The following is a 23,886-nucleotide window of genomic DNA, read 5'->3' as shown; positions in this document are numbered from 1 at the left end:
GGATATGAAAATCATCGAGATACACTTTGTCTAATATTCTTTATCAGTTGAATCTGTTAAATAAATTAGAAACAGACGCCTCACTCCGCTCGCATTCCATCGATCACCTTTTTAATGGTAAGGCCCCAATCGCAATCTGTTGACAGACGGCTGAGAAATTTATTATGATACATTTTATCAAAAATCTCTCAAAAGCGTAACTTTCATTACTCCTTAGTACTCGTGGAAAGATATCTCGGAAACAAAATGTCCAAACGGCATGAAATTTAATAGCATACTACTAGGATGCCGTAGCTTTCATTTGATGCTGAGAGAACTCAAATCGATTGACACACGGCTGATTCATTTATTATGAAGCATTTTGTCAAAGACCTCTTAAAAAGTTAAGTTGTATTACTCCAAAGTACTCCCCGAAAGATATCTCGGTTACAAAATGCCCAATCGGAATGAAATTCAAAAGCGTTCTTCTAGGGTGCAGTAGCTTTCGTTTCGAGCCTTAAGAACCCGAATCGGTTGATAGACGGCTGAGAAATTTATGGTGATACACTTTGTCAAAAATATCTAAAATAATTAAGTTGTACTACTCCCTAGCACTCTTTGAAAGATATCTCGGTAACCGAACGTCCAATCAAAATAAAATTCAATAGCGTTCTACTAGGATGTAGTAGCTTTCATTTGCTTCCAAGAGAACTCAAATCGGTCAACAGACGGCTGAGAACCGTGAGTGACATTTTTTTGTAACATACATACACACACATACACACACACATACACACACACATACACACACACGCACATGCAGACATTTGCTCAATTCGTCGAGCTGAGTAGATTGGTATATGTGACTCGGCCCTGCGGGCCTCGGATCGGAAGTCGGTTTTCCAAGCGGTATTTATACCCTTCTTATGGGTGTAAGAAGGGTAAAAAAGGAAAATTTCATTTTAATTTAATTTATAATTAGTATGAAGAATATTATGTGATTCTTTGTTGTGAGTGCATTGCTTCTGTGTACGGTGAGTACTAGGCCCGTCCAGTTTTTCAAAAATGTTCTCGAATTCTCAAGCCCACCCCTATATTTTGCTTGACAAAAAGTTGAAAGTCAAAATTGAAATTAGAGGTGCTTGTGGACAAATAATTCTTTTGACACGAATCGACAGTTCTTTGAACAAGGCATGTCAATAAAATTTAAGGAAATATGTTTTGTTTCGTAAAGAATCCGGACAATTGTGCTGTTGTTTATTTATTTGTTTATTTGTTTATTTATTTGCCGTCAATCATGAGTAGACCAGTTTGTCACTATGAATGTTACATAATTTGTCTTAAATTTAGAAATACATAATACATATCATAGAGTATTCACTTAAATCAACTATTTAGAGCTACTTTTGCGTTTCGTGTTTATCGGATAGCATTGAAATATTTTCTTAATTTATCTTTATTTATCTTTACAGAAAAAGCTATAGGCACATGTCACAAGATAAACAAATTCTTCAACACATCAACTACACTCTTAGTACTAACAACACTAGCCCTGCCTTTGTCTTTACCCGCAATCATGTACTTCAACTTGGTCGAGTAAATCAGGCGCGCTGTCCATAAACTACGTAGACTTTTTTTTGGCAATTTGCATCCCGTATTGCGATTGAAGTTTGTAGTAGTATGGAATAATTTACTTATTCCTGCGAAATTCATATCGCTTAACAAGTGCAGTTAGCATCCTAAACCAAGATATATTTCCACAGTATTTGGAGGCCATACCGAACCTCGAGGATCTGCAGTTTACTGTGTATTCAGCTGCGGTGGCTGTTGTCAAGACGCAGGGATTACGGACGCGCCAGCAAGGAGACGGTGAAGGTCGCACACGCCCCAGCACACAAAAACCCGCGTGGATGCGACGTTTGGAGAACCGGATCGCTACATTGTGGACCAAGATTGGTCGATGACCACAGTACAAGCAGGGGAATTGATCAACTAGGCTAGTTCGTTATGTTGCTGAAATTGTGAAGCCAGCTGAACTCCGAGATCTCACAGCATTACGGAGATCCTCGACACCCATGTACAGTGGTTGAGTGCTCTTGCGAAACGATTGCAGCGTTATGAAGAATGTTCGAAGCGGAAAGAACAAAACCGGATGTTCAACATTAACGAAAGGGAGTTCTACATCTGCATCCGAAACTACAAGCCTGATTATGGACAAGGCCTTCCGGAGATTGGTGACGTCACACAGTTCTGGGCTAATCTATGGGAGAACCCTGTCCAGCACAGTGACGATGGGATGTGGTTTGCAGAAGAAGAGCGACAGTGTAATGGAGTTGGAGACATGGCCGCGGTCGTAGTAACCGCCCACGATATACGTGAGTCTACCCGGTATACCAGAAATTGGGCTGCTCCAGGACCCGATTTCGTGCACAATTTTTGGTATAAAAAACTCACGACGATTTACGGGCGGATGGCGGAATGCTTCAGCATGGTGCTTGAAGACCCCAAGCAGCTACCAGAGTTCATTACCAGGGGTATCACTTATCTTCTGCCGAAGGACCAAAACACAGCTGACCCAGCAAAGTACAGACCAATAACGTGCCTTTCAATTCTGTACAAAGTGCTGTCGTCGGTAATAGCGAGGAGGATACAAGCCCACTGCGATGCCAACAACGTGATGACCGAGGAACAAAAAGGGTGTTGCAAAAACACGCAAGGCTGCAAAGACCAGGTCATCATAGACGCAGTCATTGTGGGTCAAGCCACCGAAAAGCAGAGGAACCTGAGCATGGTGTACATCGACTACAAGAGGGCGTACGACTCAGTACCGCACTCGTACCTTCTTCAGTACCTTAAGAACCTTGTACAAGGTAGACGGGAACAAGGCTGATGCAACACGCTATGGGGATGTGGAACACGTCCCTACAAATTACCGACGGAACAGCTGTGTTGCGGTCCAGAACTCTCAGCATCTGGAGGGGGATATTTCAAGGCGATACCTTTAGTCCGCTATGGTTCTGCCTTGCGATGAACCCCCTCAGCAGAGCACTCAACCAATGCAACTATGGCTACCAATTGAAAAGTGGGAGAAGGAGTACTGGAATAACCCCCACCTTCTTTATGGACGACCTGAAGCTGTTTGCGGAATCAGTACAGAGGCTGCATCAACTGTTGCACACGCAGAAAAAAGACGCTTGTTTAAAACGATAAAACGCATGGTTGATTTTCAAACTGAGAATTTGCTTGTTGCAAAGTTATATTTAATTGTTTTCATTTAGAGTTTATCGATAAAAACAACCGATTACTATCATCTATCTATATATATAAAAATGAGTTTGAAGCTTCTTTGAGGCAACAAAACTCAAGAACAGGTGGACCGATCAGCATGAGTCTTGCATGGTTCGATTCGTATTCGTAGTGGCTGTGTTTATATGTACAAAAAGTTACGAAAAACAACTAGAAAAGTAAGATAATTGATAAAGTACTGATTTTCGTGAGCTGGAAAGGAAATCAACACGATTGAAATGAAACCAATCTAGAGTGCGGTGACGTTATGACCTCAACAGTTGTCAAACCACCACAGCTTGGCAAGACAAAGTTTGCCGGGACAGCTAGTTTCATATAATGCCAAAAATTTCATTTGTTTCAACAAAATAAAAACCATAAACATGGTCCCGAAAGCACTCACACATCTATAAAATGCTTACCCCGACATCGCCACAACGAAGAAGGTGCAGCAAATCCATCACGCCAACTTTCAAGTGCAGCTTTAGCCGTGATGGATAACGCGCAGGTACTCACGACAGCATCCACAAAAAGTTGGTCGGTTTCGCCATTTTTGTCTTTTTTTAGTCGATCTCCTCTCCATCCGCTTACCGACGGTCTAAAAATAGATTTCCGAGCTGCCGCAGTTGCTGCCGTCACCAACACAATCACATTCCGGGTTTGTTAGTGGCAAAAGTTCAGTCGTTTGAATCAACCCATTATTTCATGTTGAAAATACCATATCTCTGTTTGTTTTAACAAACTGTCAAAAATTTCGGCAAATGAAAATATTTGTATTATCCAACAACAGAACAGTTCAGTTTAAACTAGAAATCAGTTAGTCGCTATACTGCCGTTCTACACATAATTGTCCCATGTTATATGGGATTCCCGTATAACATGGGGCAATTATGCGTAGGACGGCAGTATAGTAAACTGAAAAATCGGTTTATTTGAACTAGAATTTAACTGTGTTTACAATTTATTTTTCTGCGTGCAGCTTGTGGCGGTGTTCAGCAACGACATCCGGATGGAGTTAAGAATTGACAAATGTCGGTCAGTCCTTGGGTCAGTCCACCTTCGCCGGGGTCAAGTAGTGGACGCCAGCTGTTTCCGCGTCAACGAACAGGAGGAGATTCGGAATAAGGTTGAAGGCGAAGCGTACAAATACCTCGGCTTCCTGCAACTGAGAGGTATTCGCCACACAGCGATCAAGAAGGAACTGCAGGACAAGTTCTTGCATCGTGTCAACTGTGTTCTGAGGAGCTGTCTGTCAGCCGGCAACAAGGTGACCAGTTTGACGGTTCGATAAGGTATTTTTGGCTTCACACTATTCGCTTCTCTACCTATTTTCTCTGAACATAGGCAGTTCTTTCTAGGATTTTTACGATTCTTTCGTTCATAGGGTTGACCAAATGCTTTTGCGCTGTCATAAAACCGAGGTATTGAGCAAAGAAGTCAGATTTCGACTAAGTAGGTACGAGATTGCGCCTTAATAATTTTTTTAACAAATTGTAACAATTTCCGCAATCCCGTAGTGTTATATTTAATATTTAATATTATTTAATATATATTTAAAATCCCACATTATAATACAAATGTGTACATAATAGGTAAATAGGTTCTGAATCACATGGAAATAAAAATTATTACATTTTCTCCAACGAAAACCAAATTGTTGGATAATTTCAATATTAGGCAGCTATGTGAACAAGGATAAAAATTGAATAACAAAATTTGGAAAAATTAGGGCAACAATTTTCACTTTCGATCGTTTAGCATTTAAACGAAGTGTAAACGACGATAAACACCGAAAACGTTTTTGATCACAACATACAACAGGTGATAACAACCGGGAGATCAAAAAATTACCATGTTTCTTTTCCCATCATCGTGTACAACCCGTTTGCACCAGCAGCCGCTGCAGTTGCTCAAGCGAATTACATACTTTCACTTTGTTCCCGTTCAAATTACGCAATTACTGCCCCCACATGCTGGGTCTGCTGCTGGTTATTTCGTAAACCACATCTCATCCAGAATCAACACTCGCTCATTATACACCAGCTTCTTACTTACTTGTTTTTTGGAACGCCGAATCTGGTTGTTATTGGATATACATTGGTTCGCAAATTTTATGCTTTATTATATCAAAAACGGGATTTTGTTTTACGAGCATTGGTCCACATCACTGTGGCATACGGAAGGATAAATAATAATTCGTGAGTTCCTTCCATTTATTTTTATTTTGTTTTATATTGAAACTTTCTGTATGTTTAGGTATATAAATTGTTTTTTTTATTGTCTTAAAATTGAGTGCAAATTCGTTCTTGTTCAACTCAACTTTTTCCGACATTTGCTAATGGTTTAACCCTTTGGAGCCGGAGGGGTTATATATGACCCCAACATTGAAACGGCTGTATAAATTCACTCATTCGATAAAACAGATATTTGTATTTGGGACTTCATTGATAATCTAGAACATCCTGAACACCATGAAATTTGAAAAAAAAAAAAAACGAAATAATTTACATACCAGTTATTCTAGAAGCTAAACTTGGATGTGGGTTCCGTTTATAAGTATCAATTTAGCCTGCATCAAGAATATCAAAAAGTGTTTTATATTCTGGGATGTTCTAGGTGTTCCAAACTGTCCTGTAGTGAAGTCCTTCAAATCTACAAGAATAATTTTATGTATTTCCGCCACAGCTAATAGCATTGCATAAGATACTGGGATCCGTGAATCTCTTGACATTTACAATGTAATTCAGAGACGCTATAGGGATATTCCAGGTCAGCCAAACTACCTTGTAGTACAGGACTTCAGGTCTACACTCGTAACAGTATCCATATCGTTCGGGGTGTTGTTAGCTGGAACAGTTTGCCAACTTATTTGAAAGAACTTAATTCTACATCACAATTCAAGAAGGATCTTCTGCAGAATCTGCGGTGATTGGGTATGATTAGCAAAAGAGAACAAATTATAGTTTTAAGAAAATACATGAGCTCCATATGAAGAACCACATTGTAACATTAAAAAAGATGATTATCTTAAGTTACATGCATTTGAATACCAAATAAATAAATAAATAAAATAAATATCTGTTAAACTGAGAAACGCTACATAATCAATCGCAGTTACTGCAGCAATCTGAAGTCTAAGAGCTTATTATAAACATCTAGGGTCGTCCAAACTGTTCTATAAATAAAGTCCATCGAATCTACAAGAATAATTTTATGTGTTTTCACCATAAATAATAGTATTGTATAATCTACTGGGGTCCGCGCAGCTCTTGAAATCTCAGATGTCATTCAGAGACACTACAGAGATATTCCAGGTCAGCCAAACTACCTTGGAGTTCACGACTTCAGTTCTACACTCGTAACAGTATCCATATCTGTTATACTGAGAAACGCTACATAAACTTTTGGGACATTCAGGTTCGTCCAAACTGTTCTATAATGAAGTCCTGCAAATTTACAAGAATAACTTTATGTGTTTTCGCCCTAAATAATAGTATTGCATAAGCTGCTGGGATTCGCGAAGCTCTTGAAATATGAAATGACATTTAGATACACTACAGGGATATTCCAGGTCAGCCAAACTTCCTTGGAGTTCAGGACTTCAGGCCTACACTCGTAACAGTATCCATATCTGTTATACTGAGTAACGCTGCATAATCAGCCGCAGGTACTGGACAAATTTGAAGTCTACATACTTTGTCTACTGTTCTATAATGAAGCCCTTCGAATCTACAAGAAAAATTGTATGTGTTTTCACCATAAATAATAGCATAGCATAACCTGCTGAGATCCGTGAAGCTCTTGAAATCTCAAATGTCATTTAGAGACACTACAGGGATATTCCAGGTCAGCCAAACTTCCTTGGAGTTCAGGACTTCAGTTCTACACTCGTAACTGTATACATATCTGTTATACTGAGTAACGCTGCATAATCAACCGCAGTTACTGGAACAATCTGAAGTCTACTTTTTTTATTATAAACATTTGGGACATTCACGATCGTCCAAACTGTTCTATAATGAAGCCCTTCAAATCTATAAGAAAAACTTTGTGTTTTCACCATTAATAATAGCATAGGATCTGTTGAGATCCATGAAGCTCTTGAAATCTGAAATGTCATTTAGAGACACTATGGGAATGTTCCAGGTCAGCCAAACTACCCATGAGTTCAGAACTTCAGGCCTACACTCGTAACATCAGCTATATACTGAGTAACGTTTTATAATCAATAGCGTTGACTGGACCAACCTAAAGTCTACAATATATTTTTATGAATCTTTGGGACATTGAGGGTCGTCCAAACTATCCTGAAGTTTAGCTTTTGATAGTAACAGTAGTTAGTGTCACAATGAACTTTATAGACTTACCGTTACACTCATAAACTTTAGCATCTAAACTCAAGAACAGTTTGGATGACCTAGGATATCCCGACTGATCTTATATTGTCTATTTACCTTTCAGAAGAGTTACTGGACATGATAGATAACAAATCGCAGCTTGGTATAATGAAATCAGTTACCGTTACACCCGTAGAGTTTAGGATCTAAACTCAAGAACAGTTTGGATGACCTAGGATATCCCGACTGATCTGATATTGTCTATTTACCTTTCAGAAAACTTGCTGGACATGATAGATTACAAAACGCAGCTTTGTATAATGAAATCAGTTTCCGTTACACCCATAGACTTTAAGATCTAGACTCAAGAACAGTTTGGATGATCTAGGATATCCCGAATGATCTGTTACTGTTTATTGAATTTTCAGAAGACTTACTGGACATGATAGATTACAAATTGCAGCTTTGCATAATGAAAGAAGTTACCGTTATAGCCATAGACTTAAGGATTTTAACTCAAGGATAGTTTGGATGACCTAGGATGTCCAGAAAAAATATTCCGCATAATATTCTACCATTTTTATACTATTGAATACCAAATACAGAAAAACGTAGAAAAAACTCCAGAAGAACGATTGGAAAAATTCCGGTTTCAAAGGGCTAATGCTTATTACAAATTTATTTTCATCTTACTTTTCACTCTTTTCTTTATTTTCTTGACTCACTCTCAATTGATTTTAAACTCATTATCGACTTTTTCACGAGACGATAATTTGAGGATTTTGGACCTTCGTCTCATTGTCTCATATTTTTTTCATAAAGAAATTTGGTATGGTTAAAATAACCGATGAGGTAGGCGGGGTACATTTATCGGGGTCGATTTCCGGTACAATTTAGTCTCTTTACTAATGAAAATTTTCTGGACCTCTTCTTGCCTGTCTTCACGGGTGCATAAATTGTAAATACCAAAGCAAAGTTCTAAGTTACTATGAAAGTGCTCAAAGAACTCTGGACAGAGAAGCTTTTATTTTCAAAAAGGAAGCTTATTACGCCAAAAATAAGGAAGAAAAATTAAAAGAAGACAAAAAGGAAAAGAAAAAGAGAAGAATGAGAATAAGAAGTTGTATAAGTAGAAAAAGAAGTAGTAAGAGGAAAAATAGTAGTAGTAGAAGAAGAAGAGAAGAAGTAGAAAAAAAGAAAAGTAGAAGAGGAAAAAGGAAATGTGTAGCAAAAGTTTTCAAAATTTATAACCGAAGTCCAATTTTACCACTTTATTTTGCAAACTTGTGTCATTGCCTATACGTACCGTTTCCAGTGAAAGTAAATAGCGCTGCCGTTGCGAAAAGTATAAATAGATTCATTCCGGCACCAACGGCAGCTGTTGCCTTCTGCCGCGTCGGATGACCGAAGCCGAAGATTGTGGTGGTCAGTGTGTATATCTTCATCCTCCCGCTGCGTCTGAGATTTTCCAGCGTTGTTGCGTTGAACGAATTATTTATTTAGCTTAACAACTGCCCGGATTCGGAAGGCCGGCACACTTTTTATTTCTCTTCTTTTCCGGTGGCAGAGCGCCAGTTGGTAATTTCGTTATTTGAATTCGACACTTTTCCCACGGGGCAATATTGTTTTGATTCCATTCATTCAGCATCCACTCGCGATTGTTGCTAGCGGGGTGAATTCACTTCGGAAAGTTTGCGTTTCATAGAAGCACTTTCTTCGCGTTCCACGGCCGTTGCTCTTCTTCAAAATCGCTTTGAATTATTCAAAGTTGAACGTTGGATTCACAATAATTATAAAACCACCCCCTCTTTTCACAGCCCCGTTTGTCACACGCGAATTTCCACCAACCGAGCGCCGGTTTTTTCCATCACAGACTGCTCAGCCTTCGAAGTCACGCAAAAGAAAACCCACCAAACTTGATCTTGATCGTCGCGACACTTTTACTTGTTAGCAAGCACCTTCTTCCGATCGACAGCGACCGAACCGACGAACACGCGCATCCGATCGCCTTCGCAGTTGGTTTTCCTCTGACTGCTCTGGTGCTGGCTGGCGGGCGGTGATGCACGCGACACGCGATCAGCCGACTAAGCGCGCCTGACGACGCCGATCCGATCCGTGAGCGAACTCGCGAATCGCGATCGTGGGCACTTTTCCTTTCCGCTCGCGCACGATCGTGCGGTGCATGTGCTGCAGCACCATGTGCGATGCGATGGTTGATCCTCCTTTCCAGCGCGCGCGCAACTCTTCGAAGGGAGCATGCCTATTGGTAACCGTTGTAGATCGAGTCTGATCGGGCGCGCGCTCTGTTTAACCGCCTAACCGCTGCGTTCATCGACTGACTGACTACCAGGCCTATCTCACATCATCGTGAAGAGATCCAGCAACGAATGCTCACTCACAGCTGCTTTGGATCAGTGCACTCCTAATTAATGCCGTGCATTTTATTAAATCGACTTCGCGTCGGAAAAATAGAGATATAACGCGGTGAACTGGATCGGAAATTGGTTCGGGGCAAGGGTGTTCCATGTGATTGAGTTGTAGGTACTTTTACTTTTTACACTGTGTCTTCGTCTTCCACTTACGAATTGCTCTGGAAGGTTCTTCTTTATTTAGCTTTCTTCATATATGACCCCAACATAGAAACGGCTACATAAATTCACACATTTCATAAAACAGAACAAACTGTCTTCGGCAAAGTTGTTGCACATTGAGTCCTAAATTATGGAAAAATTAGAATATTTGCATTTGAGACTTTATTGACAATCTGGAACATCCTGAACAATATGAAGTTTGGAGAAACGAAATGATTGGAATACCAGTTGTTCTAAAAGCTGAATTTGGATATAGGTTACGTTCAAGGACTGTTCAATTTATAAAACGGACAACTTGCTTGTGCGATATCTTTTTCATTTTTCAATAAAATCATTATCAGTTTTTTGCATAACTTTCTATGGCTATTCTCAAATGTTGAAAAAATATAACATTAAGCAAAATGTTCTTTATTGTGTAACTGAAGCGGTTTTCGTAAACCATCCATAAAAACCCATTTCTCAAAATTCGGCATAACTTTCCACTTAACATGCCCTTTTTCATGAAGTTTTTAATGTATTGGAATCTTATACTATTCTACTAATGGTAAAGCTTAATAGTTGGCCAGTAATAATGCACCAAGCAGCCTCCAGCTTGATATAGTGAGTTTACTTGTTTTCATAGAAATTATTAAAACATATTTATTCAAGTCCTGTGTTGCAATAGCTCAACGGATTCGGCTAAAAATTTATCCAGAGTAGTAGAATATTGCTTTCTGAATGATACAGAAGAAAATTTAAATGGCATTCTTCATCAAAACTTAATCCCTAAAGATGGTCATAATTTTTGCTTCATTGATGCAGATTTCCGACTCTAGCGAAACTTGTTATTATTAATTTTCAACAAAGTTGGTCCTATGTTATTGTTAGGGACAATGGAAATTCGCGGCAAAATTTCTTAAATTTCGCGGGCCACTTTTGTAAATTTCGCGGCGATTTCGCGGCCCCATATTTTTGACCGTTTTGTTGAAGAAAACAGCAATTTCGCATGCCAAATGGATAATTTATTTGATTTTGTGAGGTGTAATCATTACTTCTTCGAAAATAAATAAATTTGATGAAAACTCTGGAAAGAAATATATACTTAAAATTCCGTAAACTTTTATTGTGCGGATACGGAATCATGTTGAACGTTACACTGTAAAAAGTTATCAGCCATTTATGCTTTACAATTAGAAAAAGATGGAAATTTACAGGGTATTTTCGTAATTTCATAAAATTTCGCGGCATTTCGCGGGATTTCCTAAAGTTCGCGGTGGTAGTCCAATTTCGCGGATTTCGCGGCTTCCGCGAAATCGCGAATTTCCATTGTCCCTAGTTATTGTACACCTTATTTAATAGTAATCGGATGTAAGGTTTTTATTTTCACAATCATTGTTATGCAAAATTTGCATTAGGTTGCATTGTTTTTTGAAACAACCTTCAAAGAACGAAATTGTTTGGATTACTGTACCTGTAATGACGCACAGTAACCAAACCAGCAATGCTATTAAGGAGAAGTTTTCTGCATTTGAAACCTCATGATTCCTACTTTCGACTGGATGCATACAAAAATTGTTTATTCAATATTTCCATGCCCTTGTTGCTTTAAGGACTGTTTATAAAATGGAAAACTTTACAAGGCTATAAAAACAAAACGCAGAGTTCAATTTTACCCACCCTTGCTTCGTTGTTCAGTACATCATCATTCATTACAGTAATAATTTTTGAATAGAATAAAAATAGTTTTATTTTATAGAAAATCGGCCAGCTGAAAAATGAGGTGACTTTTTCGATTGCTGAAAATTGAAAATATGTATAAAATTACTGTTAACATATGGTATATCGTTTTGAATATCAGAAAAGTATGTGCCATGCTGCAGCAGCATGAGTAATAAACATTCTGACGAAATTTAAACTCAATTGGAAAATTAGTTGTTGAGATATTTAAGTCTCAAGTGAGATTCAATTTTTTGAATACACTATACAGAGCGTCATATATTGTAGTACTAGCTACTCTAAAATTGCTTGAAATTGCAAATTCTCATAAAACTATGCATAGTATTGCTTTTTTAAGTGATTCTTGGTGGTTTTGGTATCCATAATATTATAAGGAATCAAAATACAATCAAATTTATAAAAGTGTCTTGTATGGGAAAATTTGACCTTTTATTTTCAAAAAATCATATCTCAAAAACTAACAAAACATACATCTCTGATTTTTTGATATGTTACGCCAAATTTCCTGAATATTCTGATAAAAAATATAAAACCAGGGTACCTCTTTGGTCCCGAGACCATGAAAACGTAAAAAAAACTAATATATTTGCATATTTTACAGTACTCTTTACATTTTAGCCCCTTTAACGTATTTTCCTGAAAACTACAATTCAATAGCTTTTAAACAAAAAAAAAGAAGTTTAAAATCGGTCAAATGGTTCAAAAGTTACGATTTTTTGAAAAATTTTAGTTTTGAAAAACCTTGATTTTTTAGACCACCCTATATGAAAATTGGTCACCCTAATGACGAAATAAAAAAATACGGGTCTGATTATTTCCGAAGAACTACAAGCCCACCAAGTGTCACGGCAATTGGAGATGCACTATATCGTTTTTCTATGGAATGGCTGTATATTAGACCTGTTCACTTTTTTGACCTACCCGTGTCACATCAAATTATCAATCCACATGCAAAAACAAGTTTTCAGTCCAAAAATGAGCCAAATTGATAAAGGTTTAGAGATGTATCAAATCGATTTTGTGTTTTTTCGAACATGTTCACGTAAATGTACTCCAATATCCAGAAAATGGCATCAAAAAGGTAACAATACTCTATAACTTTGCGGAAGACACTACGGTGTTTAAATTGCGTATTTCAAAGTTATTCAACAATTTTCGTGAAAAGATTACCAAAAAATACAATATTTTTACGATTTTTCATGTAAAAGTCATGTAATTTAACATTGTTTTACGTGACTAATTAAATGCGCTTTTGCTCCTATGTGTTACAAAGATTTCGTCCATACATCATTTTGGTGCAGAAATTCGTTTTCATTGACTAATTATCAAAAGTTTGTCAAGTTGTTACTAAAAATTGTACAGAGTTGCCAGCACAAAATAAAACAAAGTTACCCATGATTTAAACGTCATTACACTTCTTTCTCTCATCTGCATCAGTTTAAATTTGGTGCAGATGGTTGAGCATGATATTGTCGATTCGAAGATTCAAGGTTCAAGTCCTGGAACTGGAATAGGATTTTTTTGCGTCTCGATCCAGATATAAGTTAATGAAACTACGCACTGCATCTCATTGCAATTTGGCATCATTGCATTGTTTCGAAACCGTAGAGTTAAGAATGAAGTTTCCCTTCATCGTGTAGTTGTGCTGATTTGTGGATAGATAAGATACAGGGGATATTCAAAATAACTGGGACAGGTAATATTTTCACTTTTCGAAAAATGTTCAACTCGCTGTAACTTTTCAAAAAGGGCATCAAATATTCTCAAATTTTTACTGTAAGTTCATCAACTAGTTGTGTATCAGTGGTTCAAATTTGGAAAAGATCGGTCCATTCTACACGAAGTTATAAAGAATCTAGAAAAAGGTATAATTATTCGATAGCCAACTTTGAGCTGTTATATCTTCGGATTCAATAAACCGAATGCAATGAAATTTTGATCATTTATTACTCATATAATGAACTTTAAAAAACAGTTGACTTAAATTGAAATTATTAATAAGAAAAAAAGTTATAGCGATTTCATTTATTCCATGTTTTTTCAGTGAATTTATCTATTTTTCATATGCATCCCATTACTTTTTCAATTTAATGCCGCCTATTTGGTTGCTTTCCTTTAAAACATAAATATATTCAATTCAATTAGAGGGAATTTAAATGAACTATAATTACTATCTTGAATTTTGAAACGATTATGAAGTTTTGGATAAATTGGTGGTATATTAGAAAAATAAACTAATCGAAATAATTTTCTTTCGTGAGAAAAATTTCAAGTTTAATAAAATGTTTTTATTAGCTCATTATATAAGTCATGAATGATTAAAATTTCATTCCATTCGGTTCATTGAATCAGGAGATATAACAGCTCAAAGTTGGCTATCGAATAATTATACCTTTTTCTAGATTCTTTATAACTTCGTGTAGAATGGACCGATATTTTCCAAATTTGAACCACTGATACACAACTACTTTATGAACTTACAGTAAAAATTTGAGCAGATTTGATGCCCTTTTCGAAAAGTTACAGCGAGTTGAACATTTTTTGAAAAGTGAAAATATTACCTGTCCCAGTTATTTTGAGTATCCCCTGTAGATAGATAACAAGTAAGCTCCACCCGCAGTTGTCTGTAAAATGTGGCATCCAGAAGCAGTTCCATCATCGTATTGAATTGTTTTAGCTAAATTGATCATTATCAAGCAGATGCTCAATATTTTGCCCAGCTGATCTAGTCGACACGATTCATTGTCAACAAGTATAAACTAAATATATAACTAGTCAAAGAAAGAAAAAAAGTTTATCATGTATTTGAGCTTAAACCTGGGACCTTCTGATCCGCAGGCTCGAGCCTTATCATCTCTAGCGTGCGCAGCTTTTTCTTTTTTCTCACTCACTCTCGTAAACAAACACGCGAAAGAAACAGATAATAGAGGGGGCACTTTACCCCCTGTTTTATCTCGCTCTTTCTTGCACTCAGCAAAATGAGCGAGCGAGAAAAAAGAAAAGGCTGCGCACGCAAGTGCTTATCATCTGCACCATTTCTGATACTTTATTCAAAAGACTTTAGAATACGATGGCATGACGTCTTAATCATGGGTAACTTTGTTTTAATTCGTGCTGGTAACTCTGGGCGATTTTTAGTATCAACGTGACATACTTTTGATAATTAGTCAATGAAAACGAATTCCTACGGCAGGAAAAAATGTGAAAGTGTTTTTCAACTTCAAACCTCGTTTTCGTCCATTTGACGTTAACAAATCTATGTTTCAACGTTCCATGATCTCTAATAGGCTAGTTTTCTGAAAAGTTAATTGAAAATTTTCCCATTTTGGTCATTAACCTTTACAGAGCGGTGCCTGAAGCTGAAGACTATCAGAATTTTCAAACCGCAGAAAAACACACAGGTCGCTAAATTTCGTATCTGATAAAACAAAATGTTTAATTTTCTCTACAGTATCATCAAATATATGTTCTTATTTCATCTAGTATGTGAAACTACATGGCTCTGGATCAGTGTGGTCTGGTTGTTCATCGAATATAAGCTAATTTTGTTACTGTTATAGTCATTTTGTTTAATGACCATTGGGCGCGCAGTTTATTGATACCCGCACATAAGGCTTACATTATCACATGTTAAACATCAAATATGTTCATTTTTATTTTTCAGTGCTAGAATATAGACATTGACTGATACACTGTCATGAAAAAATAGTCATATATATCCCATATTTAGCGTGTAATAGTCCCTTGAACTTTTCGCATTTTTTCCTGCCGCACCCTGTACACAAAAACGATGTAGAGGGATTAGGGGCATAATGGACACCCTAAGCAAATGAGTACTTTAGGCCTGTATAACAGAGTAAAACTTAACATATTATCAGTTGATTTACAACTTGAACTTGTTTCCTACGTCTTTCAATCATATACAGCAGCTAGAATGTCTTTATTGTGAAGAAATAATGAACTGTAAACCGTATGTTTTTCAGGGCTGGCAGGAAAGGTACGGGGCGAAATGGACACCCATCGGGGCATAATGGACAGCCCTGCATATTTTATGCTGTATCTTTGATAATATCGACCAGTTAAGTAATTTGCCTACGGAGATCAATACCACAGATATTATACTCCATCTTAGACGAGTTTACATAACATCAAAGTTAATTAAATCAATTTTAGGTTAAAATAATCGGATTGATTTTTGCCAAACTCTCTAAAACGCCTAACAGTATGCAAACCACGTACATCCATTCATAATTGCCAGTGTTCATTAGTATGGGACTCGCTTGTATGGAAAAAATAAATCCTCGCTCCAGTCGACTTTTTAGATCCCATTTAGGTCCCACATGAACAGTACAAAATTTCAGCGCAATCGGTGAAACTATAATTTAGCGCAAGCGGTTCAAAGTTTTCATAGGATTTACTATGGGAAAAGTTGCACTTTCAAATAAAAAATCCCAGGGGTCGCCCCTTGTCTCCTTAATTCAAATCGATCAACGCTTCTTGTAGAAATATCATTTATGAAACTTTCCTTCGAAGACCGCAAAACGATTGGATGCTTGTGGCAAAAGTTATTGATTTAATACCGATTAGTGATCCAACGAACGGCTTTTAGTTTTGCTTTATCAGCAGCACTGCTGCTGCCGTTGTAGCATGGGGTGGCGGGAGGCATCACCACCCCCAGAAACAGCAGCAGTCAAGGCAGCAGATACAGTGCTGCTAATAAAACAAAACAAAAAGCCGTTCGTTAGATCACTAATCGGTATTAAATCAATAACTTTTGCCACAAGCATCCAATCGTTTTGCGGTCTTCGAAGGAAAGTTTCATAAATGATATTTCTACAAGAAGCGTTGATCGATTTGAATTAAGGAGACAAGGGGCGACCCCTGGGATTTTTTATTTGAAAGTGCAACTTTTCCCATAGTAAATCCTATGAAAACTTTGAACCGCTTGCGCTAAATTATAGTACCACCGATTGCGCTGAAATTTTGCACAGTTGATATGGGACCTAAATGGAATAAAAAAAGTCAACTGGAGCGAGAATTCGATAATTGTCCCATACTAGTGTTCATGTCGCCCCGAATCGACTACAACATTGAAATTGCTATTTTGAGTAAGTTCTGATTAAAACTATAATACTTCATCCATTGTTAAATCTTCGTATACATGTAGATAAGCTAACAATTCACTTGTTTGTATGGTGGACACACTCAAACACTCGTAATATCTTATTTGCAGCTGCTTTGAAATTATAAGAAATCCACCATATGAAGAACATACTTCAATTTCAATGATATTTAGGTAATTTTGAAGGAATATAAATGGTACTTTTGAAAAATAGAACAATGACTTGTTCCTTTACACTTATGCATTTAAAGTTTTGCATGAAAGTCTACGGTTTCGGCAAAAACGGGGGTGTCCATTTCGCCCCGGGTGTCCATTATGCCCCTAATCCCCCTACATCGTGAAACTGCACAACAGTCCGTCAATTCCCATTAGTTTCGGTAGCAATGAAGTGTTGTATGCTGTTGTCTACTAGATAGAAAAAAAAAAATAGAAGCGCTGGTCTATACAATCCTGGGCCATGTGGCGATCCCGTTTCCATATCGATTGTATTCTCGATTTCGCAGAAGGGTTCAGGAGAAATAATTGAAAACGATTTCATGCAGATCAATACAGGAGCAACGCTCAGAGTCAGTGAACTACGCGTAATTAGGTGAGGTCTTTCTGATTACACCATGGATTACACTCTATGTATTCTATATTGTTGTATAACTACATATAAGTTGAAAATTCGCTATTTTCAACATACTTTCATCTATTGAAAGCTGCTTCAGTTCTGGGCTCTTTCTAAGTTGATGAAAGAATTTAAAAATGCTTGCAAGGACTTGGCCAGGTGTGCGGAGCCGAGTGAGTCTATGACATTGTAGATAGTAGCGACTTCAGCAATTTCAATGGATATATTCAACTTTGCAACTCCATCCAAGATTTGTGCAAGTATTCATGCTATGCTATGCTATGCTTTTGCGCAAAAATCTGCGGCGAAACCGCGCAATATCTATGGAGCGGCTAAGATTAGAGAAGAATTCTGCGGGGGCGAAGTCTAGTGCTTTTACCCTATAACTCAGATTTGATCGTTGATCGATCGAATGAGTTTTTGGTTACTGATTTGACATGGCGGAATCCATCTGTGTTTAATGTACCCAGTCAACACACGGTTGGATAGGATGCAAAAGTGGAGGCGATATACGCACACTTTACACGCGGTTAAATGGAAGCAGGTACGCATATGGCCTTCACTTTAGCATATTCAACATCATATAGGACTTTGTGTTAGCTGGGTAATGTGTGTTGTCTCGACAATTTATGCCATTGCACTGCACTGGATTCCTATCGAATGCCGCGCAAACATTAAACTAATTCGTTATTGGCTAAAATATAAACGACTCATAAGAAAGTGATCATTCGTCATAAATAATTCCTAAAGTCCCAGTGAAGAAGCAGGGGTGTAAGCAGTAATAAATAACAGAAGTTCCATAAACAAATAGAAAAATGCATAAATAAATCAATAGTTTCCATAAATGATTGATTTTTGAGCAATTAAAAACGTCAAAAATGCAATGAATAATTCAACTGTTGCAATAAAAAAAGCCAATTTTCCCACCAAAAAACTTCGAATTTTCCATAAATAAATCCGATTTTTCCATAATAAATTAGAAAAATCGCAATGAAAAATATCTAAAAAGCAATAAATAATTCAAAAAGTGCAATAAACGGAAAACTAAAATATCAATAAATGTCAAAAAAACGAGCAATAAACGTAAATGCATTTTAAGCAAAAAAAAAATACATAGACTATGCGGCGAAGCCGCATAGAGGATTGAGGAACTGAGGCGGCAGGAGGCCGCCGAAGTTTCCGATATCCGATGCACCGCAACTGCATCGTTTCGGTTCTAGGCAAACCACAGATCCAAGAATTTGCGCGGTATAATGCAAACATAGATGTTATCCCTTTTTTAGGTCCGACGAGCGATAGCGAGTTCGGACAGCAAGCAATTGCTCGGTAAATTGCAATCATAGTTACGCAAGCTTTTCAGTCGTTTCAGTCATATAAGTGCGATTCAGCATTTTACTGTCTCATACTTTCCTGCATTTGTTTTTCATGGGTAATTTCGTCATTTTTTATTGCATTTTTTTAAGTTTTTATTGCTTTTTCGATATTTTTTTATTGTGAATTTTCTAATTTATTATGGAAAAATCGGATTTATTTATGGAAAATTCGAAGTTATTTGGTGGGAAAATTGCCTTTTTTTATTGCAACAGTTGATTAATTCATTGCATTTTTGACGTTTTTAATTGCTTAAAAATCAATTATTTATGGAAAGTTTTGATTTATTTATGCATTTTTCTATTTATTTATGGAACTTTTGTTATTTATTACTGCTTCCACCTCTGTTTCTTCACTGGGACTTTTGGAATTATTTATGGGAAATTTTGTGTTTATTATGGAACGTTTAATTGTCTGCCATTCGTTATTTATCATTCATGCAACTCGGAAAATGTTAGGCATCAAAGTAATCTATGAGTGCTTGATATCGTTCGGAAACAACATTTTGATTCTGTTAATTTTGAGGTCGATGTGAAACTTGTAAAAATTTTAATCAAAATTAATCGTTTCAAAATTTATCATCATGACTTAAACCTTACGTGTCTTATGCGGAGTGGGCGCATTTTGTAAGTATTATTTCATATTTTTTTCACATTTTTTTTACATTGAATACATACTTGTAATTTGATTTGACATTGGTTTGACAGTTATGTTCATCACAAGGCTGAAGCAACACTACTTGGCGGATATACAAACAAGCTTAGGGAGAGATCTTCAGCTCTTGTCCATAATGGAGAGCAATGAGCGCATTCAATAAAACGATAAGCAATAGCAATAAGCAATTCATGTTATATTTTCGATTTCTTCTGTTCTTCTGTTCTTTCCTAGACTCATTTGTACCCTCTACTGATGGATTCAAAATATCCTAAATCATACTATTTCAATTCCTCCTTTGGTCTGGAATCCGGACCTACTAGGCATGACATTCAGCTACCTTAACGATGTCTTTTATAGGTATTGTGATGGCACTTTAAATATCGCACCAAGTTTGAAGTATGGAGTATGAATCAAGTAATGATTCTCTGCATAAAAAAACAAAGCGTCAACGTTATGCTTCTTTCAAAACACTGTTTTTTCAATCACCAATCCATCATAACCTCTCCACACATCAATCACCAGAGCTAATCCGTCACTTCAATCACATTGGACACCCTTGTCGTCAACGTTCGAAACATAGTATTTACTCCATCCATCCAGTTTGTATTTTTACAACCAACCGACCGACCGACGTCAACCGCATCAAATGCAACCGCACGCCCAACACCAGCCAGCCGGCAGCGTAATTAGAGTGCAAAGAGATAGAAATTTTCTTCACTTTTTCCCGTTTGGTCACTATTCACCATCATCATCATCATCAACTGATCGGCCAGCGCCCACGACCACCGACCAGCTGCGCTGAAACTGACGCGACATGATCATGGCGGGCTATCTTCTCGAAGAGTCTATGAATGAGACCGGCTTCTACTTGCGCCTGTCTCGGTACACTTGATCGTGAGATAATAAGATCTTCGATGAATACCAATAGAGCATTTTAGTCAGTTTTGGCCTTCATATTTTATATTTCACATTGAAGGATAACTATTACTACCGGTTACGGATATTTGCAAAATTATCACATTTTAAACTACTTTCCTAAAAATGTTTGAAAATTTAACTGTTCTGTTGTTAAAAACTGAAGGAAAATTGCGAGGAAACCGCAAATTTAATTATACTTTTTTTCACATTTTTTCACGATTGATACGAGTTTTTGACATTTTAGTTTTATTTTTAGATTTTTTTCCTAAATATTGAACATTAACAATTTTATGGCAAAATATAATTAAAATAAATTGTAGTTGTCCTGCTTAGATATATTATGAAGGTTAAATTTGGTGGAAACGATCTATTGAAACACACTCGTCCACAAGCTCACTATAATTACGATCAGTCGGAACGCGATCACGGACTCACGCTCGCGGATTACTATACTCGGAAGTTTATTCGTTGGAGTAGATGTGTTTGATGGACACTATAAACACTACATACGTAAAAGCATGGAGCGATCCTAGCCTAACAGATCCTGCCTTGCGACTGGCGAAGGTGGGCCGCGATATGAGATTGGATTGGGAGGTTTCTCTGCAAGGCGAAAACTGTAGGTAATGTTTTCACTGGCTCGATTGGAGCGATCGCAACTCACAGTGGTTTATAATAAGATGACAATGTTCATCATACAGTTTTGTAATTGAACATCGTATTTTATTTTGCTTAAATTTGAAAATGACATTCTAAAGGCAAACAGCACCCTCTGACTCATTTGCGAAGCAAACAAATTGACCGCATTGAATGAAAATCTCTCCAATACGTGGCTTCGAGAGAATTTTAAAAACAGAGCAGAGCAGAGCAGAGCAGAGCAGAGCAGAGCAGAGCAGAGCAGAGCAGAGCAGAGCAGAGCAGAGCAGAGCAGAGCAGAGCAGAGCAGAGCAGAGCAGAGCAGAGCAGAGCAGAGCAGAGCAGAGCAGAGCAGAGCAGAGCAGAGCAGAGCAGAGCAGAGCAGAGCAGAGCAGAGCAGAGCAGAGCAGAGCAGAGCAGAGCAGAGCAGAGCAGAGCAGAGCAGAGCAGAGCAGAGCAGAGCAGAGCAGAGCAGAGCAGAGCAGAGCAGAGCAGAGCAGAGCAGAGCAGAGCAGAGCAGAGCAGAGCAGAGCAGAGCAGAGCAGAGCAGAGCAGAGCAGAGCAGAGCAGAGCAGAGCAGAGCAGAGCAGAGCAGAGCAGAGCAGAGCAGAGCAGAGCAGAGCAGAGCAGAGCAGAGCAGAGCAGAGCAGAGCAGAGCAGAGCAGAGCAGAGCAGAGCAGAGCAGAGCAGAGCAGAGCAGAGCAGAGCAGAGCAGAGCAGAGCAGAGCAGAGCAGAGCAGAGCAGAGCAGAGCAGAGCAGAGCAGAGCAGAGCAGAGCAGAGCAGAGCAGAGCAGAGCAGAGCAGAGCAGAGCAGAGCAGAGCAGAGCAGAGCAGAGCAGAGCAGAGCAGAGCAGAGCAGAGCAGAGCAGAGCAGAGCAGAGCAGAGCAGAGCAGAGCAGAGCAGAGCAGAGCAGAGCAGAGCAGAGCAGAGCAGAGCAGAGCAGAGCAGAGCAGAGCAGAGCAGAGCAGAGCAGAGCAGAGCAGAGCAGAGCAGAGCAGAGCAGAGCAGAGCAGAGCAGAGCAGAGCAGAGCAGAGCAGAGCAGAGCAGAGCAGAGCAGAGCAGAGCAGAGCAGAGCAGAGCAGAGCAGAGCAGAGCAGAGCAGAGCAGAGCAGAGCAGAGCAGAGCAGAGCAGAGCAGAGCAGAGCAGAGCAGAGCAGAGCAGAGCAGAGCAGAGCAGAGCAGAGCAGAGCAGAGCAGAGCAGAGCAGAGCAGAGCAGAGCAGAGCAGAGCAGAGCAGAGCAGAGCAGAGCAGAGCAGAGCAGAGCAGAGCAGAGCAGAGCAGAGCAGAGCAGAGCAGAGCAGAGCAGAGCAGAGCAGAGCAGAGCAGAGCAGAGCAGAGCAGAGCAGAGCAGAGCAGAGCAGAGCAGAGCAGAGCAGAGCAGAGCAGAGCAGAGCAGAGCAGAGCAGAGCAGAGCAGAGCAGAGCAGAGCAGAGCAGAGCAGAGCAGAGCAGAGCAGAGCAGAGCAGAGCAGAGCAGAGCAGAGCAGAGCAGAGCAGAGCAGAGCAGAGCAGAGCAGAGCAGAGCAGAGCAGAGCAGAGCAGAGCAGAGCAGAGCAGAGCAGAGCAGAGCAGAGCAGAGCAGAGCAGAGCAGAGCAGAGCAGAGCAGAGCAGAGCAGAGCAGAGCAGAGCAGAGCAGAGCAGAGCAGAGCAGAGCAGAGCAGAGCAGAGCAGAGCAGAGCAGAGCAGAGCAGAGCAGAGCAGAGCAGAGCAGAGCAGAGCAGAGCAGAGCAGAGCAGAGCAGAGCAGAGCAGAGCAGAGCAGAGCAGAGCAGAGCAGAGCAGAGCAGAGCAGAGCAGAGCAGAGCAGAGCAGAGCAGAGCAGAGCAGAGCAGAGCAGAGCAGAGCAGAGCAGAGCAGAGCAGAGCAGAGCAGAGCAGAGCAGAGCAGAGCAGAGCAGAGCAGAGCAGAGCAGAGCAGAGCAGAGCAGAGCAGAGCAGAGCAGAGCAGAGCAGAGCAGAGCAGAGCAGAGCAGAGCAGAGCAGAGCAGAGCAGAGCAGAGCAGAGCAGAGCAGAGCAGAGCAGAGCAGAGCAGAGCAGAGCAGAGCAGAGCAGAGCAGAGCAGAGCAGAGCAGAGCAGAGCAGAGCAGAGCAGAGCAGAGCAGAGCAGAGCAGAGCAGAGCAGAGCAGAGCAGAGCAGAGCAGAGCAGAGCAGAGCAGAGCAGAGCAGAGCAGAGCAGAGCAGAGCAGAGCAGAGCAGAGCAGAGCAGAGCAGAGCAGAGCAGAGCAGAGCAGAGCAGAGCAGAGCAGAGCAGAGCAGAGCAGAGCAGAGCAGAGCAGAGCAGAGCAGAGCAGAGCAGAGCAGAGCAGAGCAGAGCAGAGCAGAGCAGAGCAGAGCAGAGCAGAGCAGAGCAGAGCAGAGCAGAGCAAGCATAACAGGGCGGGATTAAAAGGTTCAAAACTGATTACACTCATTCGAAATGATATTATGCTTAAAGGTTACAAAAAGTCGGCACAAGAAAATAAAAAAATATATCAACAATAAATAAATAGTTAAATATATAAATATATAAAAATATAAGTAAATAAACTTATAAATACATAAATAAATATCAAAAATACTGGGAAACTTGATTGTTTTCCAATTTTTTCTAGTAAATTGAAATGACCGTTCGCACAATTTGTCCCCGTCTCTGATGCTTCTACAGATCTTGACGAATTGAATTC

The 23,886-nt window shown here is 39.1% G+C and overlaps 1 protein-coding gene across 1 annotated transcript in view; it reads right to left on the bottom strand.

The window, feature by feature from the left end:
* LOC109421009 (chitin deacetylase 1) overlaps window positions 1-9,675 on the bottom strand; it is a 65,782-nt gene extending 56,107 nt beyond the window's left edge. The window contains exon 1 of the mRNA XM_019695495.3: window positions 8,908-9,675. Within this exon, the coding sequence (XP_019551040.3) occupies window positions 8,908-9,046 (139 nt within the window). The 5' untranslated portion in view covers window positions 9,047-9,675. The remainder of the gene's footprint in view (window positions 1-8,907) is intronic.
* Window positions 9,676-23,886: the final 14,211 nt, after the last annotated feature.

This window comes from Aedes albopictus, chromosome 2 (genome assembly GCF_035046485.1).
Source record: "Aedes albopictus strain Foshan chromosome 2, AalbF5, whole genome shotgun sequence".
Classification (NCBI taxonomy): domain Eukaryota; kingdom Metazoa; phylum Arthropoda; class Insecta; order Diptera; family Culicidae; genus Aedes; species Aedes albopictus.
The sequence above is the reverse complement of the archived record's forward strand: the minus strand, read 5'-3'. Positions and strand labels throughout refer to the sequence as shown.